Source organism: Polypterus senegalus, chromosome 16, assembly GCF_016835505.1.
Source record: "Polypterus senegalus isolate Bchr_013 chromosome 16, ASM1683550v1, whole genome shotgun sequence".
NCBI lineage: Eukaryota > Metazoa > Chordata > Cladistia > Polypteriformes > Polypteridae > Polypterus > Polypterus senegalus.
Genome location: NC_053169.1, coordinates 49064587 through 49083974, shown reverse-complemented (window position 1 = coordinate 49083974; position 19388 = coordinate 49064587). Strand labels below are relative to the sequence as shown.

The 19388-nt window shown below is 36.0% G+C and overlaps 1 protein-coding gene across 2 annotated transcripts in view; it reads left to right on the top strand.

Annotated features, from left to right (window-relative positions):
- tarbp1 (TAR (HIV-1) RNA binding protein 1) overlaps positions 1–19388 on the top strand; it is a 105073-nt gene that overhangs the window by 29514 nt on the left and 56171 nt on the right. The window contains exons 9-13 of one of the 2 annotated variants that reach the window (XM_039738149.1): positions 9632–9721; positions 14216–14354; positions 15072–15168; positions 15925–16100; positions 18717–18811. In XM_039738149.1, coding sequence (XP_039594083.1) covers positions 9632–9721; positions 14216–14354; positions 15072–15168; positions 15925–16100; positions 18717–18811 — 597 coding nt within the window. The remainder of the gene's footprint in view (positions 1–9631; positions 9722–14215; positions 14355–15071; positions 15169–15924; positions 16101–18716; positions 18812–19388) is intronic. The other variant, XM_039738150.1, reaches the window with a different exon arrangement.

Genomic DNA, 19388 nt, shown 5'->3' with positions numbered 1-19388 from the left:
CACATTTGTGGTTGCCATACAAAGAACATGCTGATATTCAAATAATCAAATGAATACCCTGAAGAAAATTAAATAAATGCAGCAGGTACTCACAGCAAAAAAGAAAACATTAAAGCAGTGGTCAGGCCAGATCTTTCTATTTTCCAAAATCTAGTACAATACTGTAATCTATACTAATAAAAGGCAAAGCACTCACTCACTCACTCACATTCACTCACTCACTCACTCATTCATTCATTCATTCATTCATTCTCCAACGTCCCGTGTAGGTAGAAGGCTGAAATTTGGCAGTCTCATTCCTTACAGCTTACTTACAATAGTTAAGCAGGTTTCATTTCGAAATTCTACACGTAACGGTCGACAACGTCCGCCATGTTGAACTTTCTTATTTATGGCCCCGTCTTCACAAAATTTGGTAAGCGGCTTCCCTGTACTAACCGAAACCGATGTACGTACTTATTTCGATGGTATGATGCCACTGTCGGCCGCCATATTGAACTTTCCAATGTCACTAATTTTCCAACTTCCCATGTAAGTAGAAGACTGACCCCGTCTTCACGAAATTTGGTAGGTGGCTTTCCTGCACTAACCAAAGCCAATGTACGTACTTACTTCGGTGGTATGACGCCACTGTCGGCAGCCATACTGAACTTTTCAATGGTCTTTGTTACTTATGGGCCCATCTTCAAGAAATTTGATAGGCGTGTTCCCAACGTTAACTGAATCCTACTTACGTACATATATACGTCCATAGCCTGCAGCTCGGTCACCGTGTGAGGCGGTGTTGGGTCCCCCATCCCAACGCCTCCCACGCTGTTGGCTGCCTGCCTATATAAGGCAGTCCGTCGCTCCGGTCTCTACATTCCCTTCCTTCACTTCTCCCTGCTGGTAACTACAGCCTTTTTATTTAATCCGCGGCTTCTCCGCTGTTTTATTGTTCATTTATTACGATTATAGTTATTGTGTAGGTATTTTACACTTACTTTACATTGTTCAGGTACCCATTTCCTTTATCATTCCAACCGTACCCCCATTAATATGTCTATCAAGGTGATCACCATCGATCAAAGAACTGTCACTTACCGAGTGGTTTCCATGCCCAGAGATGGCACCTACCTTTTCCATTCTCTTTGTTACATATTGCACGGCCATATCAGGCTCACTCTTGATATCCGGAGGAACATTGTGTCTTATGTATTGAATGACTGGGACAGGTTCAAGGTGTGGACTGATGACGGTACAGGAGATAATTATACTACACAGGAGCACTAGAAGAGTGAAATGCTTAAACCCTTCATCTATGCATCTGCATGTGAGTTGATGGCTGCCGCTGAATTGTTCGGTTGTCGCTTTCAAGTGTACCGAAATGGCCAAATATTTTACACCTTTCGACAACCGCCAAAGCCTCTTAAACATCTTAGACTCACAGGTGACGATTTCAGTAGTGGACACTTTGATGTTTATGAATGTTTAAACTCTCAAAAGCTGGATGTGAAGTTATTGATGAAACTGGTTGTATGCTTACAATGCTTGACAGATGCCGAATGTCACTTCAACACAAGTCCTGCAAATACTGTCGTAATTGAAACAAACCATGAAACTCAAACCGATTATGACAGCAGCAATCCAAGCTGTGAGATTTGAAACAAGATTACTGTTCACATGGCCAACTGTACATCGCATGCTCAAGAGTAAGCTCAGCGCACAGCTTGGTCATATTACAACCGGAGGGCCGAACTCACAATGTGGTATACAAAGAGATCCTTAACAAATAATTATTGGTATATTTTCCCTCAGTTTAAAAAGGTTTAATTTTCTTCTTAATAAAAATTTTAAGGCAGTACTTCGCCGCTGCGAAGTGCGGGTATTTTGCTAGTTAATTTATAAAACAGCATCTTCAGCTTAACTATGCACGTGTTGTCACACATTCACTTTTGATTATCAGGTAAAAAAGAAAAGAAAAACAGTACTTGGAAATCCATATATGTACTGCATTTAATTTGCCAACAAGATAACCAACTGTGCATTGACATAGGAATAGTATACAGTAGCTAACATAGCAACACCTCTCTCTTAATAAAAATTCTTCCCAGACCTGAAACCAAATAAATCCAAGGTAAATAGGCAAATGACAGCACGTCAGATAGACAGAAAGAGAACGATCTTAACACTAGAATTACCAGAGCCAATGAAAAAACTCGTAAATCTGGCCCACGTTAAATCCCTTCGCACCTCTCCGTCAGAGTCTTTTGTCTTCTAAATGTATTGATAAGCCCAAGCAGCCTGCTATACCATACCCCCACAACCTCAGAACAGGCAAGAAGTTCTCCTAGTTCCTGCCTTGATTGATTATCTGGGAGTGAGCTACATAGAATTGTAAGAAGAAATAATTTGATGTGTGTTTTGTGTCTACAACAATCTATGTAAACACATCATTAAAACAAACGTATTTGACGTTTTAGTAATAAATAACACAATGTAGACATGAACTGTATAATGTGTGAAGGCTGATGGCAAAATATCAAATAAGCACTTTCACAAAAGGTGCAAGTAAAATACGACAGCTTCTGTGGTGCAGCAATTAGAACTGCTGACTTAAAAACCTAAGGTTGTGAGTTCAAAACCAGTTCCCTGGCAAATTTACCATTTTGAGTAATGAGCTGCTCTTATTATTAATATTATACAATAAAAAAAATTTGATTTGTGTCTGTAACAGCTGGTGTAAATTTATAGGACTTGTAAAAGTTTTTTTTTTTTTTTACACTTTTATTCTCTATGTTGCGATCAAGATAACGATACAGCATCCTGAAATCCCCCCCCGCCCCAGATCTGAGGCAGTTACTTTTAATCTGAAACTAGGAATAACTGTAGATGTGAGTGGTGTTTTGAGACAATGGAACTGGAAATTCTCTGATCTGGAGGGAAAAGCTGACACACAAACGCTGGTGAATCTGCCTTCTTTGTATTACACCGTCACTTGAATTTTTTTATTCAGCTTTATTGATTACTAGACATTAAGCCCGTTAAAATAACGGGCGCTAGAACAGTAGTGCATAAACTTTTGCATGAACAGTCTATATTAAATGGCAAGGGACCTTGTATTTGGCTGTAATATGTGCCACTGTATTGTGTGCCTTTAATTTTCTCTCTCAGTAATACTGGTTTGTATTTCCATGAAATGCCTGTAATTTTCTCTGACAGTAATACAGTGGAACCTCGGTTCACGACCATAATTCGTTCCAAAACCCTGGTTGTAACCCGATTTGGTCGTGAACCGAAGTAATTTCCCCCATAGGATTGTATGTAAATACAATTAATCCGTTCCAGACCATATGAACTGTATGTAAATATATATTTTTTTAAGTTTTTAAGCACAAATATAGTTAACTATACCATAGAAAGCACAGCGTAATAGTAAACTAAATGTAAAAACATTGAATAACACTAAGAAAACCTTGAACAACAGAGAAAACTAACACTAAAAGAATTTGCGCTATAGCCTTATGACCCGCTAAAAACTTTTTTTTTAATGAGTTTTAAGCACAGGGGAAAAAATGAACATTTGAAAAATCTGTAATTTAATAAACAACCAAGAAAAGTAACATCGCAACAATGCACACGTGCCTGTGTGTGTGTGTGTGTGTGTGTGTGTTGTCTCTCGCGTGCGTGTCTCTTAAGCACGTGCCTCTGTGTCTGTGTCTGTGTGTCTGTCTGTCTCTCGCCTGTGTGTGTGTCTCTCTGTCTTTCACGTGTGTGTGTGTGTCTCGCGTGTTTGTGTGTGACGCCCGCGCGCACCTGCGTGTGTGTGTGTGCGTGTGCGCGTGTGTCGCGCGGTGTGTGTGTCGTGTGTGTGCGCGCGCGCGTGTGCGTGACTCGAGCGCGCCTGTGTGTGTGTGTGACTTGCGCGCGCCTGTGTGTGTATCATCTGTCTCTCTCTCTGCACAGGGAATGCACAGGAACAGACAATATGTGCTGTGTGGCCCCACCCATGCGCAATTCACCAGAAGAGACACAGACACTCGCACGCAAGGGTTTTATTAAAGAGGATTCCTGCTCACACTGAATTAGTATGCATCTTATGGTACATGATGTCAAAGCCGCTTCTAGTACCAATCAGAAAACATTGTCGCACTAATGCAATATTATTTGAAAACGAACCTTGTCAGATCGGGTGTGGATTTATACTGGCACTGTTAGTTAGAGTCAGATCAGAAGGGGGGGTTTGGGGGACGAGGGAGAGCTTGAACATGACTGACAGAATAAAACTGAAAAAAGCTAACTTTTACAAATACCATACATGTACAGCTGATCTGATGCTGTTTGTTTTCAAATAATATTGCATTAGTGCGATGATGTTTTCTGATTGGTACTATTCAGGTCATAAAATTATTTCTTCAAAATGTCACATATACTGTATTGTCTCTTTCTTTCAGGTGTGTAATAGAAACCACAGCACAGAGAGAAGTGTGTACATTGCAATGGGTACACATGTCATAAATGTAGAAAGGACAGTCCTTCGGTGTGTGGGAACTGTTAACATTTGAATCTGATCATTGCTAATAACGGTGAACTGACCTCTCTGTACTGTTCTTTCCTCTGCATGTCCTGGAGTACAAAAGAAACACCACCATACAGCAACATATGGGGACTGGTAAGATCGGCTAGGGGGGCATTTTAACACGCGGTCACTGATTACAACCGCTGTGAATGAATGTGGATAATATGAATAATGTTGTATACGTGCCACAATGTTTTCCGAAATGTACTATATAGGTCATAAAATGAATAATTCCAAATATCATGTACTGTATACCGATGTCTCTGTTTTTTTTTGTCAGTGTGGCTTTCACATCATGGACCATAAGGTGCATACTAATTCAGCGTAAGCAGGAACACTCAATAAAACTGAATAAAAAAAAAAATCAAGTGACGGTGGGATACAAATAAGGCAGATTCACCAGCGTTTGTGTGTCAGCTTTTATCCATCCAGATCAGAGAATGTTCAGGTCCATTGTCTCAAAACACCACTCACATCTACAGTTATTCCCAGTATCAAATAAAAACTAACAGCGTCATATTCGGGGTGGGGGGCGGTAGTATGCATCGTGATCGTGACTGAGAGAGTAAAAGTGAAAAAAATAAACCACTAACTTTTACAATTACTGTAAATATACACTGGGTGTTACAGACACAAACCTAATATGTGTTTACTGTATAATGTTAACAATAAGAGCAGCACACTACTGGAAATGGTAAATGCAGGAGCCAGTCAGGATCGAACCGGGGGACCCTTGAATACAAATCAGCAATTCTTACCGATACACCACAGAAGCTGTTGTATCATCCTTGAATAATACACTTTTGTGAAAGTGTTTATTTGATGTTTGGACTTCATGCTTCACACATTATATAGTTTATGCCTACATTTTGTCATTTATTACTAAAATATGAAAAACGTCTCTGTTTTAATAATGTGTTTACACAGATTATTGTAGAAACGGAACACATATGAAATACATGTGTTCCAAACAACAATCTATTATTTCCAGTCTAAAACTCACTTCACTTCCAGATAATCAAAGCATGAGCTGGGAGAACTTTGTGCATGGTCTGCTGTGGTGGGGGGATGGAGTAGTAGGCTGCTTGCTGCTTGTCTTAATCAGCACATTTACGGGACAAAAGACGCTGACGGAGAGGTGCGAAGGGATTTAAGGTGGGCTGGATTTACGAGTTTTTTCGTAGGTGTTGGTAATTCTAGTGTTAAATGAAATTTTTAATAAAATGAAATTATTTTTGCTCAGTGTTGTGTGATATAGCTCTAAATGTGCATAGTTTGCTCTGTCTTGCAAAAAATGTACACACCCAAGCTTAGTGACATATGTTGATGCACTCAAATGTCTGTGATAATGACATTACGCACTACAGTCTATTATTATAAGGAAAAAGAATGCTTTCCAGTATCTGGGGTAGAAGTCATTTGAGTCAAGTTGGGGTGCATACACTGTGAGACACCAACCAAATCCTTGCACTGAGAACTGATGAATGATATGGATATAAACTAAGGGCTTTGCCACTACATCACCAGTAGTATTACATTTTAGACTGTTCTTGTTACCTGATTGTATTAGCGTAACAGTTATAGCAAAGGCTTCTGGTTAAAGACATTTTGATAAAATGGTTAATATACAGGTAATTGTGGTGCTTTGCATTTAGAGGCATTTAGGTTTACTCACATTTTGAGTTGTATTCTCCTGGGATTGAGTATAGTAATTAGATTTCTTTTCTTGCAAAATACACGTTTCAAATTACACATTTCTTGTGTGTAGTGTCATTTCTAATGCTTTTGTTTTATGCCTTTTGTTTTCTTATCGTGCTCAAAGGCACCATCTGGTGGATATTGTGAAAAAAATACAGTCTTCTTTTTTTGTTGTTTTTAATGAGTTGTAGACAATATATTTGCCTTTAGGGTAATACTAGTTGAGTTTGTTTTACAAGATAGCTTGGCTGTTTTCTATATTAAGTGGGGCATTAATATGAATTAAAATAAACTGTGTTTATTTTTTTCAAATATCTATATTTAGTACACTCAAGCACAGGTGTCCCATTTATGATTGTACTCGTGATGTTGCCAGGATTGTACCAACCATGACAGCCCTAATATACAGTGCTGTGATAAAGTATTTGCCCATCTTACTGATTTCCTATTTTTTGCATTTTTGTCACACTTAAATGTTTCAGTTCATCAAACAAATTTAAATATTAGACAAAGATAACTCAAGCAAACAGAAAATGCAGTTTTTAAGTGATGATTTTATTTATTAAGGAAAAAAAACTATCCAAACCTACATGGCCCTATGTGAAAAGTAATTGCCCCCTAAACCTAATAACTGGTTGTGCCACCCTTAGCAGCAACAACTGCAATCAAGCATTTGCGATAACTGGCAGTGAGTCTTTCACATTTCTGTGGAGGAATTTTGTCCCTCTTTTTTGCAGAATTGTTTTAACTCAGCCACATTGGAGGGTTTCCGAGCATGAACCACTTTTCTAAGGGCATGCCACAGCATCTCAATTGGATTCAAGTCTGAACTTTTACTAGGGCAGTCCAAAACCATCATTTTGTTTTTTAAGCCATTCAGAGGAGGGCTTGCTGGTGTGTTTTGGACCATTGTGCTGCAGAACCCAAGTGTGCTTCAGCCTGAAGTCATGAACTGATGGCTGGACATTCTCCTTCAGGATTTTTTGGTAGAGAGCAGAATTCATGGTTCCATCAATCACAGCAAGTCGTCCAGGTCCTGAAGCAGCAAAGCAGCCCCAGACCATCACACTGCCACCAACATGTTTGACTGTTGGTATGAAATGCTGTGTTACTTTTATGCCAGATGTAACGGGATGCACACCCTCCCAAAAGTTCAACTTTTGTTTCGTCAGTCCACAGACTATTTTCCCAAAAGTCTTGGAGATTATCAAGATGTTTTTTGGCAAGAGTGATACAAGCCTTTATGTTCTTTTTGATCAGCAGTGGTTTTCACCTTGGAACATTTTTACTCAGTCTCTTTCTTATGGTTGTGTCATGAACACTGACACTGACTGAGGCAAGTGAGACCTGCAGTTCTATTGATGTTGTTCTGGGCTCTTTTGTGACCTCTTGGATGAGTTGTCACTGCACTCTTGGGGTAATTTTTGTAGACCAGCCACTCCTGGGAGGGTTCACCACTGTTTCATGTTTTCTCCATTTGTGGATAATGGCTCTCACTTTTAGAAATGGCTTTGTAACCTTTTCCAGACTGATAGATGTCAGTTACTTTGCTTCTCATCTTTTATTGAATTTCTTTAGATTGTGGCATGATGTATTCCTTTTTGTGATCTTTTGGCCTACTTCACTTTGTCTGACAGGTTCTATTTAAGTGATCTCTTAATTCAACAGGTCTGGCAATAATCAGGCCTTGGTTTGGCGAGCGAAATTGAACTCAGCTTTCCAAAAATTGTGATTAACCAGTTATTTCATGATTTAACAACGGTGGGGCAATTACTTTTTCACACAGAGGCATGTAGGTTTGGATAGTTTTATCCTTAATAAATAAAATCATCACTTAAAACAGCATTTTGTGTTTACTTGGGTTATCTTTGGCTAATATTTAAATTTGTTTGATGATCTGAAACATTCAAGTGTGACAAACATGAAAAAAAAAGAACTCAGGAAGGGGGCAAATACTTTTTCACAGCACTGTAAATTAAGTAGGTAATGTGTGTAAGTTCTGTTGTTGCTCAGTAATGTTATTATTGGAAATTTTGATGCCAGCATACTTGAAAATTGAAGGATGTATTATAGCATTTTGAATTTTAATAGCTTATCAGAAGTTTATTTATCTTGAAATTTGTGAAAGTAATTTTGTTTTATAATTTCATTAAGTAAGAACATATTATATGAACATTTTGGTTTGAAATCCCATATATAGTAATAGTGCACCATTTGTATCGCAGATTATTGTGTTTGTATCACCTGCATGCATTATACTGTATCAAAGATTTAGTTTATTGCCCCAGGTTTACAGGCTTTATGAGCTGGTGTCATGAAAATGATATATTGTTTGGCACTTTATTTCCAAAAAATAAGTGCCAAATTTACAGCATTAGGTATAGGTCTTTAAATTTCGATTTTCTAAAGTGTGAGTGGTGTGATGCATTTGGGAGGATTGTGGGGCAAACGCTTAGAAAGCAAACAGAGAGAGAGAGAAAGGCGAGCGTTAAATGGATTGTTTTGTGTCGTGCTGTGGCGTGCAAGTAGAAAAACCATTCCATCAGACGAAAAGGGATCCAAGACCTATTAGTCAGGTCCAGACGTTTTATTATTTCAGCCATCTGCATATTCATACCTAAAATCATTTGTCTCATAATAAATATGTTATTGTAAACTTTTGCTTGTACAGTATGTGTTCTCCCATGTGTTTCCCCACACCATCACTATACTTCGCTCCCTGCTCGTTTCGCTGATGCCCTGATGGCAACACGAATTAGACGATCTACAAATGTTTTTGAATTCTTTATGACGTTCTACTTTGTCATCTACTCTTTGTTTTAATTTCGGCCCTGGGCATGGTTAAATTTCTTGGCACGAAGACTCCTCTTCTTTGACGAAAATCGCGTCTTGTCTCCTTCCAACCTTCCAAGATTTTTTTTTTTATAATAGAGAGATATATTGCTTTTGATATTTACTGGATGGGTTTATGTACAGTGGTTGACATATTTATTGGTAAACATGTATCTATTAAGATGTATACACTGGTTCCGATGCATGAGGTGTCCTACCTAAATTTTTAAGAAATGTTGTCTAAAGAGTCAGTGGTAATTTAAGATTCTTGCCCTGTTTTAATTGTGAATGTGGTTTCTTTGTCAGTTCCCTGCTTTAATTTAAATTTAATATAATGCTAATGGTATTGAATTATATAACTTTACTTATTTGTACATGTATGTTTTGAACCCTCAAAAATGTTGCAAAGTAAATCATTGTGTGCGTGTGTGTGTGTAAATCTGACACCAGTTTTGTTTTATAAGCTACAACATATTTTTCTGTTTATGGCCACTTACTAAGGCGATATTGAATGGGAAATCTTTATAATTTTCTTCTGCACAGACTCTGATTTCTCTTGATGATGTGGCAAACTTTATAATGCATTTTAGAACAGAGGAATCTTTACTGAGAGGAACTTTGTTATGGATTCGGGTAAGTTTCTAGTAGTGTTACTATATCATTTCTTTGTGTGGAGTTTAAATATTCATCAATTTCTTATTTATAGTCGATAATCATTTTAATTGCTAAAGTTATAGGTGCATGCTGCATTATCTTTTTATTGTTTTCAGTATTTCAACATTATGTTGTTTTACTTTGGTTCTTTTTTTTTTCTCTATCTCTTAATTGTAATCTTCTTTAACAAGCTCAGATTCTGTGCATTTTCTCAAACCTCCTCAAGAGGACTTGCCGTAACTTGCCTTATGCATTAGATGTTTTTAGAAAATCATGATTTCTGCCATAATTAATAATCAAAAGATAACTGATCATTTTGAAAAATGAAAAATAGATGAACTAATAAATCAGGGACTGTCTGTTAGTTCTAAACTGGGGATATAAAGAAACCTTGTTAAGCATGGCTGTTAAAAGATTAAAATGGGTAAATCCTGAGCATGAAAAACATATAGATAATTAAAACTAGAATTGCCAAAGCTTACAAAAAAACTTGTAAATCTGGCCCACCTTAAATCCGCTCGCACCACTCTGTCGGCGTCTTTTGTCTTGTAAATGTGTTGATAAGCCCAAGCAGCCTGCTAACCCTACCAGCTCTGAAAGTGAAAAAAACTTGCCCAACACAAGTCTGATTTATCAGGGAGTCAGGTACCTCGATCTGTATAGGCTAAAAAAATATATCGTTATTTAGAACACATGCATTTCATGTGTGTTCCGTGTCTACAAAGATCTACTGTCTATGTAAGTGTGGGATGACAGAAATGTTCAACACATACCTCAAAGACAAACTTTTACCATGTTTTAGCACTAACAACTACATTTTGACATGAAGTGTATAAATTGTTAAGACTAAAGTCCAAATATCAAATAAGCACTTTCAAAAAAGGTACAAGTATAACAGAACAAATGTGCTTTTATTCAAGACTATAACCGAAGAAAAAGAAATCGGGTTAGTGTGGCTTGCATTCGTGATTTCTTGTGTAGTATAGCGGTAAGAGCTGCTGACTCCTATTCAGAAGGTCCCAGATTTGAGTCTTAACGTTTCCCAAAATAAACGTTTTCAGTAGTGAGCAGCTCTTATTTTTACTGTTATACAATATAAACATACATTTGATTTGAGTCTGTAGCAGCCGGTGTAAATGTATGGTACTTGTAAAGGTTAGCATTTTTTTTTTTATTATTCAGTTTTATTCTCTCAATCATGTTCACACTCGCCCCAAACTGACACTGCTGTTTTCAAATAAAGACGTGCTATAACAGAGGTGAACTCGGATCGGAGAAAGAGAACAGAAGCCATCCTTGCAAGAAACGTCCATTCACATATAAGAACGACGCAGCTGCACCTGGCGTAAAGGCAAAAGATGGCACCGTTTCGATGCAGGACAAAGTTTGGTGTCATCTTGCCATTCAGAGTCTGCCCCACACCTGTCCTTCAAAGAAACAGCACGGCTTACAGAGCTCGCCAACATATTGTGCAAACTCCAGTTCGTGATTATGTTTTGTGATGGTCTTTACATAAGAAACATTTATATGTTACTTATAAAAAAGCCTGATCGAATGGTATTTACCTTGATTTATTTACTTATTTTCCTACAGCGTAAAGTCACAAGTAGACTGCACAGCTTCCTCTGTTTGATCAACAAGGGCGTGCTCACAAATTACATGTGTAATGCCATGAAAAATGCCTGCTGACACTTTAGTACATGAGCAATGGTACGAGAATGCAGTTAGACTTCTTTTTTGGGCACATACACTGTCAAGATCTAAACAATAGCATAGAGAGTCACTCACATAGTCAAAGTTTGTCTTTGAGGCATGTGTTCAACATTTCTGACATCTTACACTTACATAGACAGTAGATCTTTGTATACATGGCACACACATGAAATGCATGTGTTCCAAATAACGATATATTTTTTTTTAACCTATACAGCTCGAGGTACTACCTGACTCCCTAATAAACCAGACTTGAGTTGGGAGAGTTATTTGCACTTTCAGCGGCAGGGGTTGGGGGGGTGGAGGGGGTATAGTATAGCAGGCTGGGCTTATCGACACATTTACAAGACAAAAGATGCTGAATGGAGAGGTGCAAGAAGATTTAAGGTAGGCCGGATTTATGAATTTTTTCATAAGCTTTGTAGAGAAAAGCCAAGCAATATGACACCTTTTATTGGCTAACTAAAAAGATTACAATATGCAAGCGTTCGAGGCAACTCAGGCCCCTTCTTCAGGCAAGGCAAGGTGTCATTTTGCTTGGCTTTTCTCTACATTCATAATGGCTAACACGGTACAACAACCTAGTACTACAGACATTCATAAGCTTTGGTAATTCTAGTATTAATTCACACATTTTCTGAACCTTTATATTCCAGTACAAGTCCACGTGAAGCTTTAGTCCAACCCAGAAGCAAGACAGGGAAGAGCCATGGATAGGGCTACATAAATAGTGACACTAGTTTTTTCTTTTTCCACATGCACAAAGAAGCATCAGTCAATTGAACAGAAAGTCAGGTATGCAGGAGACTAATAAACATAGCTGAGGTACTGCATGTTTCTTTCTTTGCCATAAATGTTACTATGCTCTTTGATTTTTTCTTAACCATAATTTCTAGTTTCTGTGTTATTTCAACTGAAGGTTCCTGGATCTGTCTGTGAACTTAAGCATCTGACTTTCTTGTTCTGTATATGGAACACACCCTGATGAAAGTGACCTCATCAAGGCTGTGGTTATGCTGCATTTGCTGGTCGGGTTCCGTCAACTTAGTCATGCTAACGACAAAGCTGTAGCCAAAGCTTTTTTCGCTCTGGCAGTTGTTTTCAAACACTCGATTTTTCTGATAAATGTTGTTTTCTGCATAGTGGAGTCAGAGGTGCAGACCATACCAGACCATAGATGAAGTGAAAGTACTTATTGCAGTTTAGGCCAATTAAAATGTTCAGAACAACTTAGAAACTTTGGTACATAATACATTTTTGTAGTGTGTGTAATGCATTGGTTATAAAAACAAAAAAAGGAAAAGTATGAAAGCTGCAGTAAAACATTTACAAATAGTACCATAATTTCTTTTATATTTTCATTGTATATAAGTATAAAAATAGCTGTTGCTTACTTTTGGTGAATTCAATGAACAAGTAATACTGCATTGAGACTTTTTTTTTAATGGTTAATGTAAAAACATCTGATACAAAGCTTTTAACCTTGTTCGGGTTCACGGTATTAGTGGGAGAAATGCAACTACACTGTATTGCTATTAACATTTGTTTTCTTTCAGATTAAAAAAGTGCATAAAACATTTTACTCAAGCTATGAAAGAAAAATTAACTATCCTGCAAGTTTTTCTTTGTGCTTTTTAGACTGTACTGTTTAAATATTGACTGATGTTAAATTTAGTATGTCATTTTCCAACCCATTTAATCCAGACCAGGATCAGGGGGGTTATTGTTTGGGTTGGGGCTGGAACCTATCCCAGCTGGCACAGGGCACAGTGCAGGAACAAACCCTGGACAGGGTGCCAGTCCATCATAGGGCAAACACAAACATCCACACACCAAATACACACTAGTGCCAATTTAGTGTAGCTGTCTTTGGACAGTGAGAGGAAGTTGGAGCACCAGGAGAAAGCCCATAGAAACACAGGGAGGACAGCCCTGGTCTCCTTACTCCGAGGCAGCAAGAGTGCCACTGTGCTGCCCAAAAGAAAGTGATATGTTAAAAATAATATTTTTTTCATTAGTAGACAAAGATACACAATCTTACAATATTATGATTGTATTTTAACTTATACTGTATCCTGTAACATTTTTTTTTTGCAATTTGTCATTGTGAATGTTAATTATGTTAGGTATAAATGTATTGTTATCTTTCCATATAAGATATCAAAGTGTTGACATAACTTCATATATCATCATTTTGGAATTTCAAGCAGAAAGATGCTGTACTAGGTTCAAGTTTATAAATTTATATTCTGCTCCTATCTTGCAGCCAAGCTTTATTCCAACTGAGATCTGTAAAACAAAATCATTTAAGCCCATGCTAATCATGGGAGAATTTCTGTTTATAACTTTGTTTTGAAAAATATGTAAAGTTTACATTATGTTTTTTGAAGAAAATAAAAGTAATATCAAAAGATTGCCAATATTTCCCCCAAGACATTTTTCACTGCCAGTAAATATGAATTTGTGTAGTTTTGTTTTTAGTTTTTCAGTGTCATAAAAATCTGGTTATTTTCTGCAGTGCTTAATAGGAAAAGATGGGTTAAACAAATTGATAAATTTGTCAAAAATGTGATAGTTTGCATATGACAAATTCATATAACTTTTTTTACAAGATGAATGGAAATAGGTCATATTTATTCATGACATTAATATTAGGATTTCTTAGCATGCATTAAGGCTGTAAAGACTTTTAATTTATTTAATTTCTTGTTTTGAAATTCATTGAATCAATCATTTATATTTTTGTTTTCTCTAATTTAGCTATGTGATTGGCTAGCTGTTCATGGTGCACAGTTAAAGCCCGTGGAATGCATTGAAAGTGGGGATTCACAAATGCCTGCACTAAGCCTGTATGCAAAATATGCAGTGGAAATGTATATGAGAGTTCCTCTAGGAGATGGTAGGTAAAGTATAGAATAATAGACATGTCCTGTATATTGAAATATGCACAGTGAGGATGCACATTTTTTCTGAGAATTTAAAGGTTTTATGACAGTTCACAGTACTTTTTAGTTAGTAACTACAGATTTTGCTCCCTTTTTCACAGTGATGTATGTTCTGTTTACATTTTGTAACTGTTGATACTGCACTAACAGAGAGAATTAGATAACTGAAATAGCTTATTACGAACCAGTTACAGCAAAAAATCCTGAATAAAGTTTAAACTGTAGATGTAGTTATGGAATTACGCTGAAAACTAATCTAGTTTTCACTGTAACCTGTTAACTTGGTGGTCTGTGTTAGTTGATATAGTCATGCTTGAAATTGTCTTGTGATTGCATCAGTTTATTACATGAAAAATAAAAATATAATAAAGACAATACTATACCCATACACCCATATCATCTATTTGGAGTAATGGTTAGTTTTGCTTTTTCTACAAATTAAGGGAACTGGGATTCATTCTCTTAACTGTTCAGTATATGTGAAGGGTTTACACATTTTTCCCATGTCTGATGAGATTTTTCACTTAAGAATAAAAATTACATTCAGAAACATGTATGCTGTTTGAATGTTAAGTATGATAAACTGGTTTCCCTTGAACTGTTGTCTTATTTTATGACATAACTGATAAATTTTAAGGTTTGTGTTTTATATTTATTATTGTCTATTTTAGGAAACCAGATCTTTCTTCCAGATTGGTTTGAAGCAGAACGTATTGCTAAAATGGTTATTTTGGCTGTAGATGTAGAAGAAAAATGGAAACTGGAAAGGTATTTGCCTGCAGTTGAGAGACAAATTACAATAGACATCCGTCATTGCAATAAAAATATATTTTTATATCTTTTATGCTGCATTTTAGAGAGTAAAGTAATGGAAACAGAGTTGTTGCTGTGATCATTTAAATAGGCTTAGGTTTAGTAGAATGTGTTTACATTCTTAGACTTAACACTGTGCAGAATTTGCTATTGTTTGACATGTTCTTTGTCACAGTTTATGTGCAGCATATTGCAATATATAAAAATGTTATGCAATGAAATATGTTAACCACAAAAATCTAGAACAATGAATATCTGCTACTTTTCAGTTATTCTTACAAATGTACAATATTTTATTTGTGAGGATCTTTAATGCTTTTATATGTTTATAAAATTCATTTTAGTGGTATTGTACAGGAAACTAAGGAAGTTTTGTTTAGCTTGACGTTGCTTTATTAAGAGTTTTTTTTCACAGTGAAATCGATGAAGAATTAAGAAGCTGTTATCAGACAAAAATGTCATGAATTAAACAATGTTTTCAATTATTCATTAAAAGACATTTTTATTCTTAAAAGTTTTTTTGGAGTGGTAGTCACAGTTTGAAATATTTATATAGTGTAATGCCATTGTTTATGATGAATTCTTGTATAAATGAGGTCTTTATCTGCATTCCCTGGTTACTGACATAAATTCACTCCGCCTAAATTTTACTATAGCAGTTATTTGAATAATTCTATGGCCACATCATTCATGTAATCACTTATCTTTCAGTGATGGAGAAAAAGCACTGGAAAAAACACTTGACCATCTTTTACATCCTCTTCTTGAATGTCTCCAGAGACTTGGTACCAGTTTATATTTGCCTATCCAGAAAAGTGACAAAAGTCTGCAGCTTCTTCTTAAACTATTATCTGTCTCCCACACAGGGAACCTCTTCCAACAGGAAGGTGAGCAATTGAAATAGATGCTTTTTAAGTCCATCCAGATTTTATAACGCCACTTAACAACCTCTCTGTTTGCTAATTATGTACAGTGCCTCTAAAATCTATTTGTTTCATTCGAAGTTTTCACATTTTGTTATTATGTAACATTGAATCACAATTTATTTAATGGGGCTTTTTTGACTCTGGTCAACAGAAAAAAACTTTTGAATGTCAATGTGAAAACGGATGTCTACAAAGTGGTCAAAATTAGTTACAAATATCAAACAAAAAAAGTACGGATCATGTATGTGTTCACTCACTTCGAGTCTTTGTGTTTAGTAGATGTTCTTTCAACTGCCATGAAAGCACTGAGTCTCTCTCTGTCAATTTTGCATATCTGAACAATGCAATTGAAAGCACTAACAAGCAATATACTTAAACACCAAGAGTAATTATCAGCAGAGACTGTCTTCTAATCAGGATAGTAGTTGTAAGTAAAACCTGTAGCCACTTTGGCCCTCCAGGACCAGATAACAGATATAACACGCACACGATGGCACAGTGACAAACGGAATATAAATAGCCATTGGATAGCGTAGAGATGCCATTTGCAGTAGTTAGGTATTTGGTTTGGAGCTCTGTTTTGCAAGTTGCTTGTCTTCCACATGAGGCACCTCCTTCTAGGAGTTTCTGTGTCTTTATAGCTCCTGGACCAGAAGGGGTGGGGTCAATTATACCCTCATTGGGCGTCTTCTCCGAGCTGTGGGTGTAAAAGTAGACAAGAATGTTAGTGATTATGCCACGTGGTGTCCCAAGGTAGTAGTGCTTGCCTTTTGACAAGCACGGAAGGTAACCCTCTGATGCGTATGTGTGACTATATACAGTATATATTTATTTCTGTCTGGCTCTTTGAGTATCATGCAAAAACAACTGCGCCAGTTTCTACAAAACTTTGTAGTTAGTTACATTATAGTCTACCTTAGAATAAAAGTTAATAAAATGTTAAGATTTTTTAAATATAAATATCTTGAAAAAAATTAAACCTGAGACATCCTTATTAGAAGTTGCCATTTCAGGTGTTTATGATGGCCACAATAATTATTGAAAACTTTTAAATATTTAAGTATGTTGAAAAACAACAAGATTTTTATGTTTGTCCCTCAATAACTCTTTAACAGTTGATTATATTAAAAATCTGTTCCCTCTTTTTTGAAAGCTCATTTTAGGATAAACAAAAAGATTCTTATTCAGTAGTTGTCTAGGGTAAACAAATAACCCATTTGTCATGAAATCTGTGCTTGAGCTAAAGTAATAAAAGTCTTTTGAGACGTTTGGAATGAGAAGATATAGACAATTTGTGGGGATGTGCCAGGAGTGCTGCTCTGGGAGGGGGAGAAGGAAGGGGTGGTGTGAGCCAATGACCCTCATTTGTCTCTCATCAATCGAGTTGTACATTACGACTGTGCTGCACTACGTGCTCAATGTTGGCTTAATATTATTACTGAACTACAGAGATAATTAATGTTACTGTTCTATGGATTGTTCTTTGTTGCAAAATGACTTCTATTTCTCTAAATATTACACTTAATTTCATAGTAAAATTTTTCAAGAACGTAAGCTTAGAAGCACTAGTTGCTAAATAATACTTAACAAATACATTATTTATTTTAGCTTATAATGTTCATTTTATCACTGTTCAGGACAAAACATGATAGAGGGACTAGTCTGTAAAATACACCTGAGGATAGGAATTCTTGGTTTTGTGTGTAAAATGCAAAGATTCTGGTGTAGCTATTGTATTATTCATTTTGGATAACTAGCATATTTCTGGGTCTTGCTGAAATCAAAATGCACTGAAAAATAAATATTATGAAACATGAAGAGAGAGTGATCATTTTGGTTATAATACAGTAGACTTTTCATTTTAAAGCAGTTATCCTAGACTAACAGTACTTCTATTGAAATATATTCTATTAAAAAAGTGACAAAAAACATCATACAGAAAAAGTTAAAAATTTAGGAAAATACTAACAGTAATTATATGATGTTTGCGCCATGTTTTTAAAATTAATGAAGTGGGCTTCAAGAGTTTTTTTTTATTATAAGTTTGGCATGCATATTAGTAGATCTGCAGAAAAATTATTTTCAGTTATCACTTTTGTAAGATTCTCACATGCGTTGACATAAAACTGAGTCTCTGTTTCTGGTGAAATAAGAAGGTTTCATGTTCCTAATATGCCAGAACAGAGACTGAATAGACATTAATTTTATTGTGTTTGTACCCCAGACAGATACCAATGTTCAATTGATCTCCAGACCACATAAGTGAACCCTAATATAACAAAAGTGGTGTATATATGGAAACAAGGATGTTAATATGATTGTAGGTGACATGTGAATGCTGGCAATATTTATTTTTACATAGGAAGCAAAACTATCATTAGAAAATACACTTGTTTCCCATTGCATGGCTAAGGAACAGCTTTTGTTTTAAGTGATATGTTTTGTAGCTGTTTTTCTCATTTGGCTCATTTGCTTCACCAATGTGACAGTAACTTAAAATTAAAAATATTTTGTAAATAAATACATTTGGTTTTAGTTTCAGTTTAAGGTAACCTTAATAATTCCTTTTTTTCCTAGATGATGTATTGCAAATCCTGCATGAACGTCTGCTTTTCAGTTCTGAAGAAATATTTCACTTCCTCTTACGAAGGCTGTCTGGTGAGCTCTGTTTGGTAAGTTTTATATTTTAGAAGACATTTTTGCATTGCAAACACATTGGCACTTTTTGAATAGTTTATGCCAAAATTTAAATAACACTTTATACACTGCTGCGATGATCTCCTGCCCACTCCAGGAATTGTTCTTACCTTACATCCTATACTTGCTGGGATAGGATCCATCTTTCCTATGACCCTGCCTTGGATAAATAGGTTAAGAAAATAGATGGATGAATTTTGCATACTGCAATATTTTATTTTAACTCTTCAACAATATTTAATGCATTTTTAACTTAGAATTAAACACATAATCGTAAATGCTCATGGATGCTAACACAGAAAACATTTAATTTAATGGACGCTGCTTTAACTGTTTGGATAAAACAGGCAAATTTAGAACAATATGTATTTATACAACATATAAAGCAGCTATAGAAAATGAAAGGAAAGGTGAATTTTCCTGCAAAAGTGGACCTCAAGTGATTTTAAATAATAAAACAAAAAATTACAATGAAATAAAAGGAAGAAATGGAAGAATTCCTAACAGAGATAAGTGTAACATATTGTAAATTACAATTGATAGCAAGTAGTT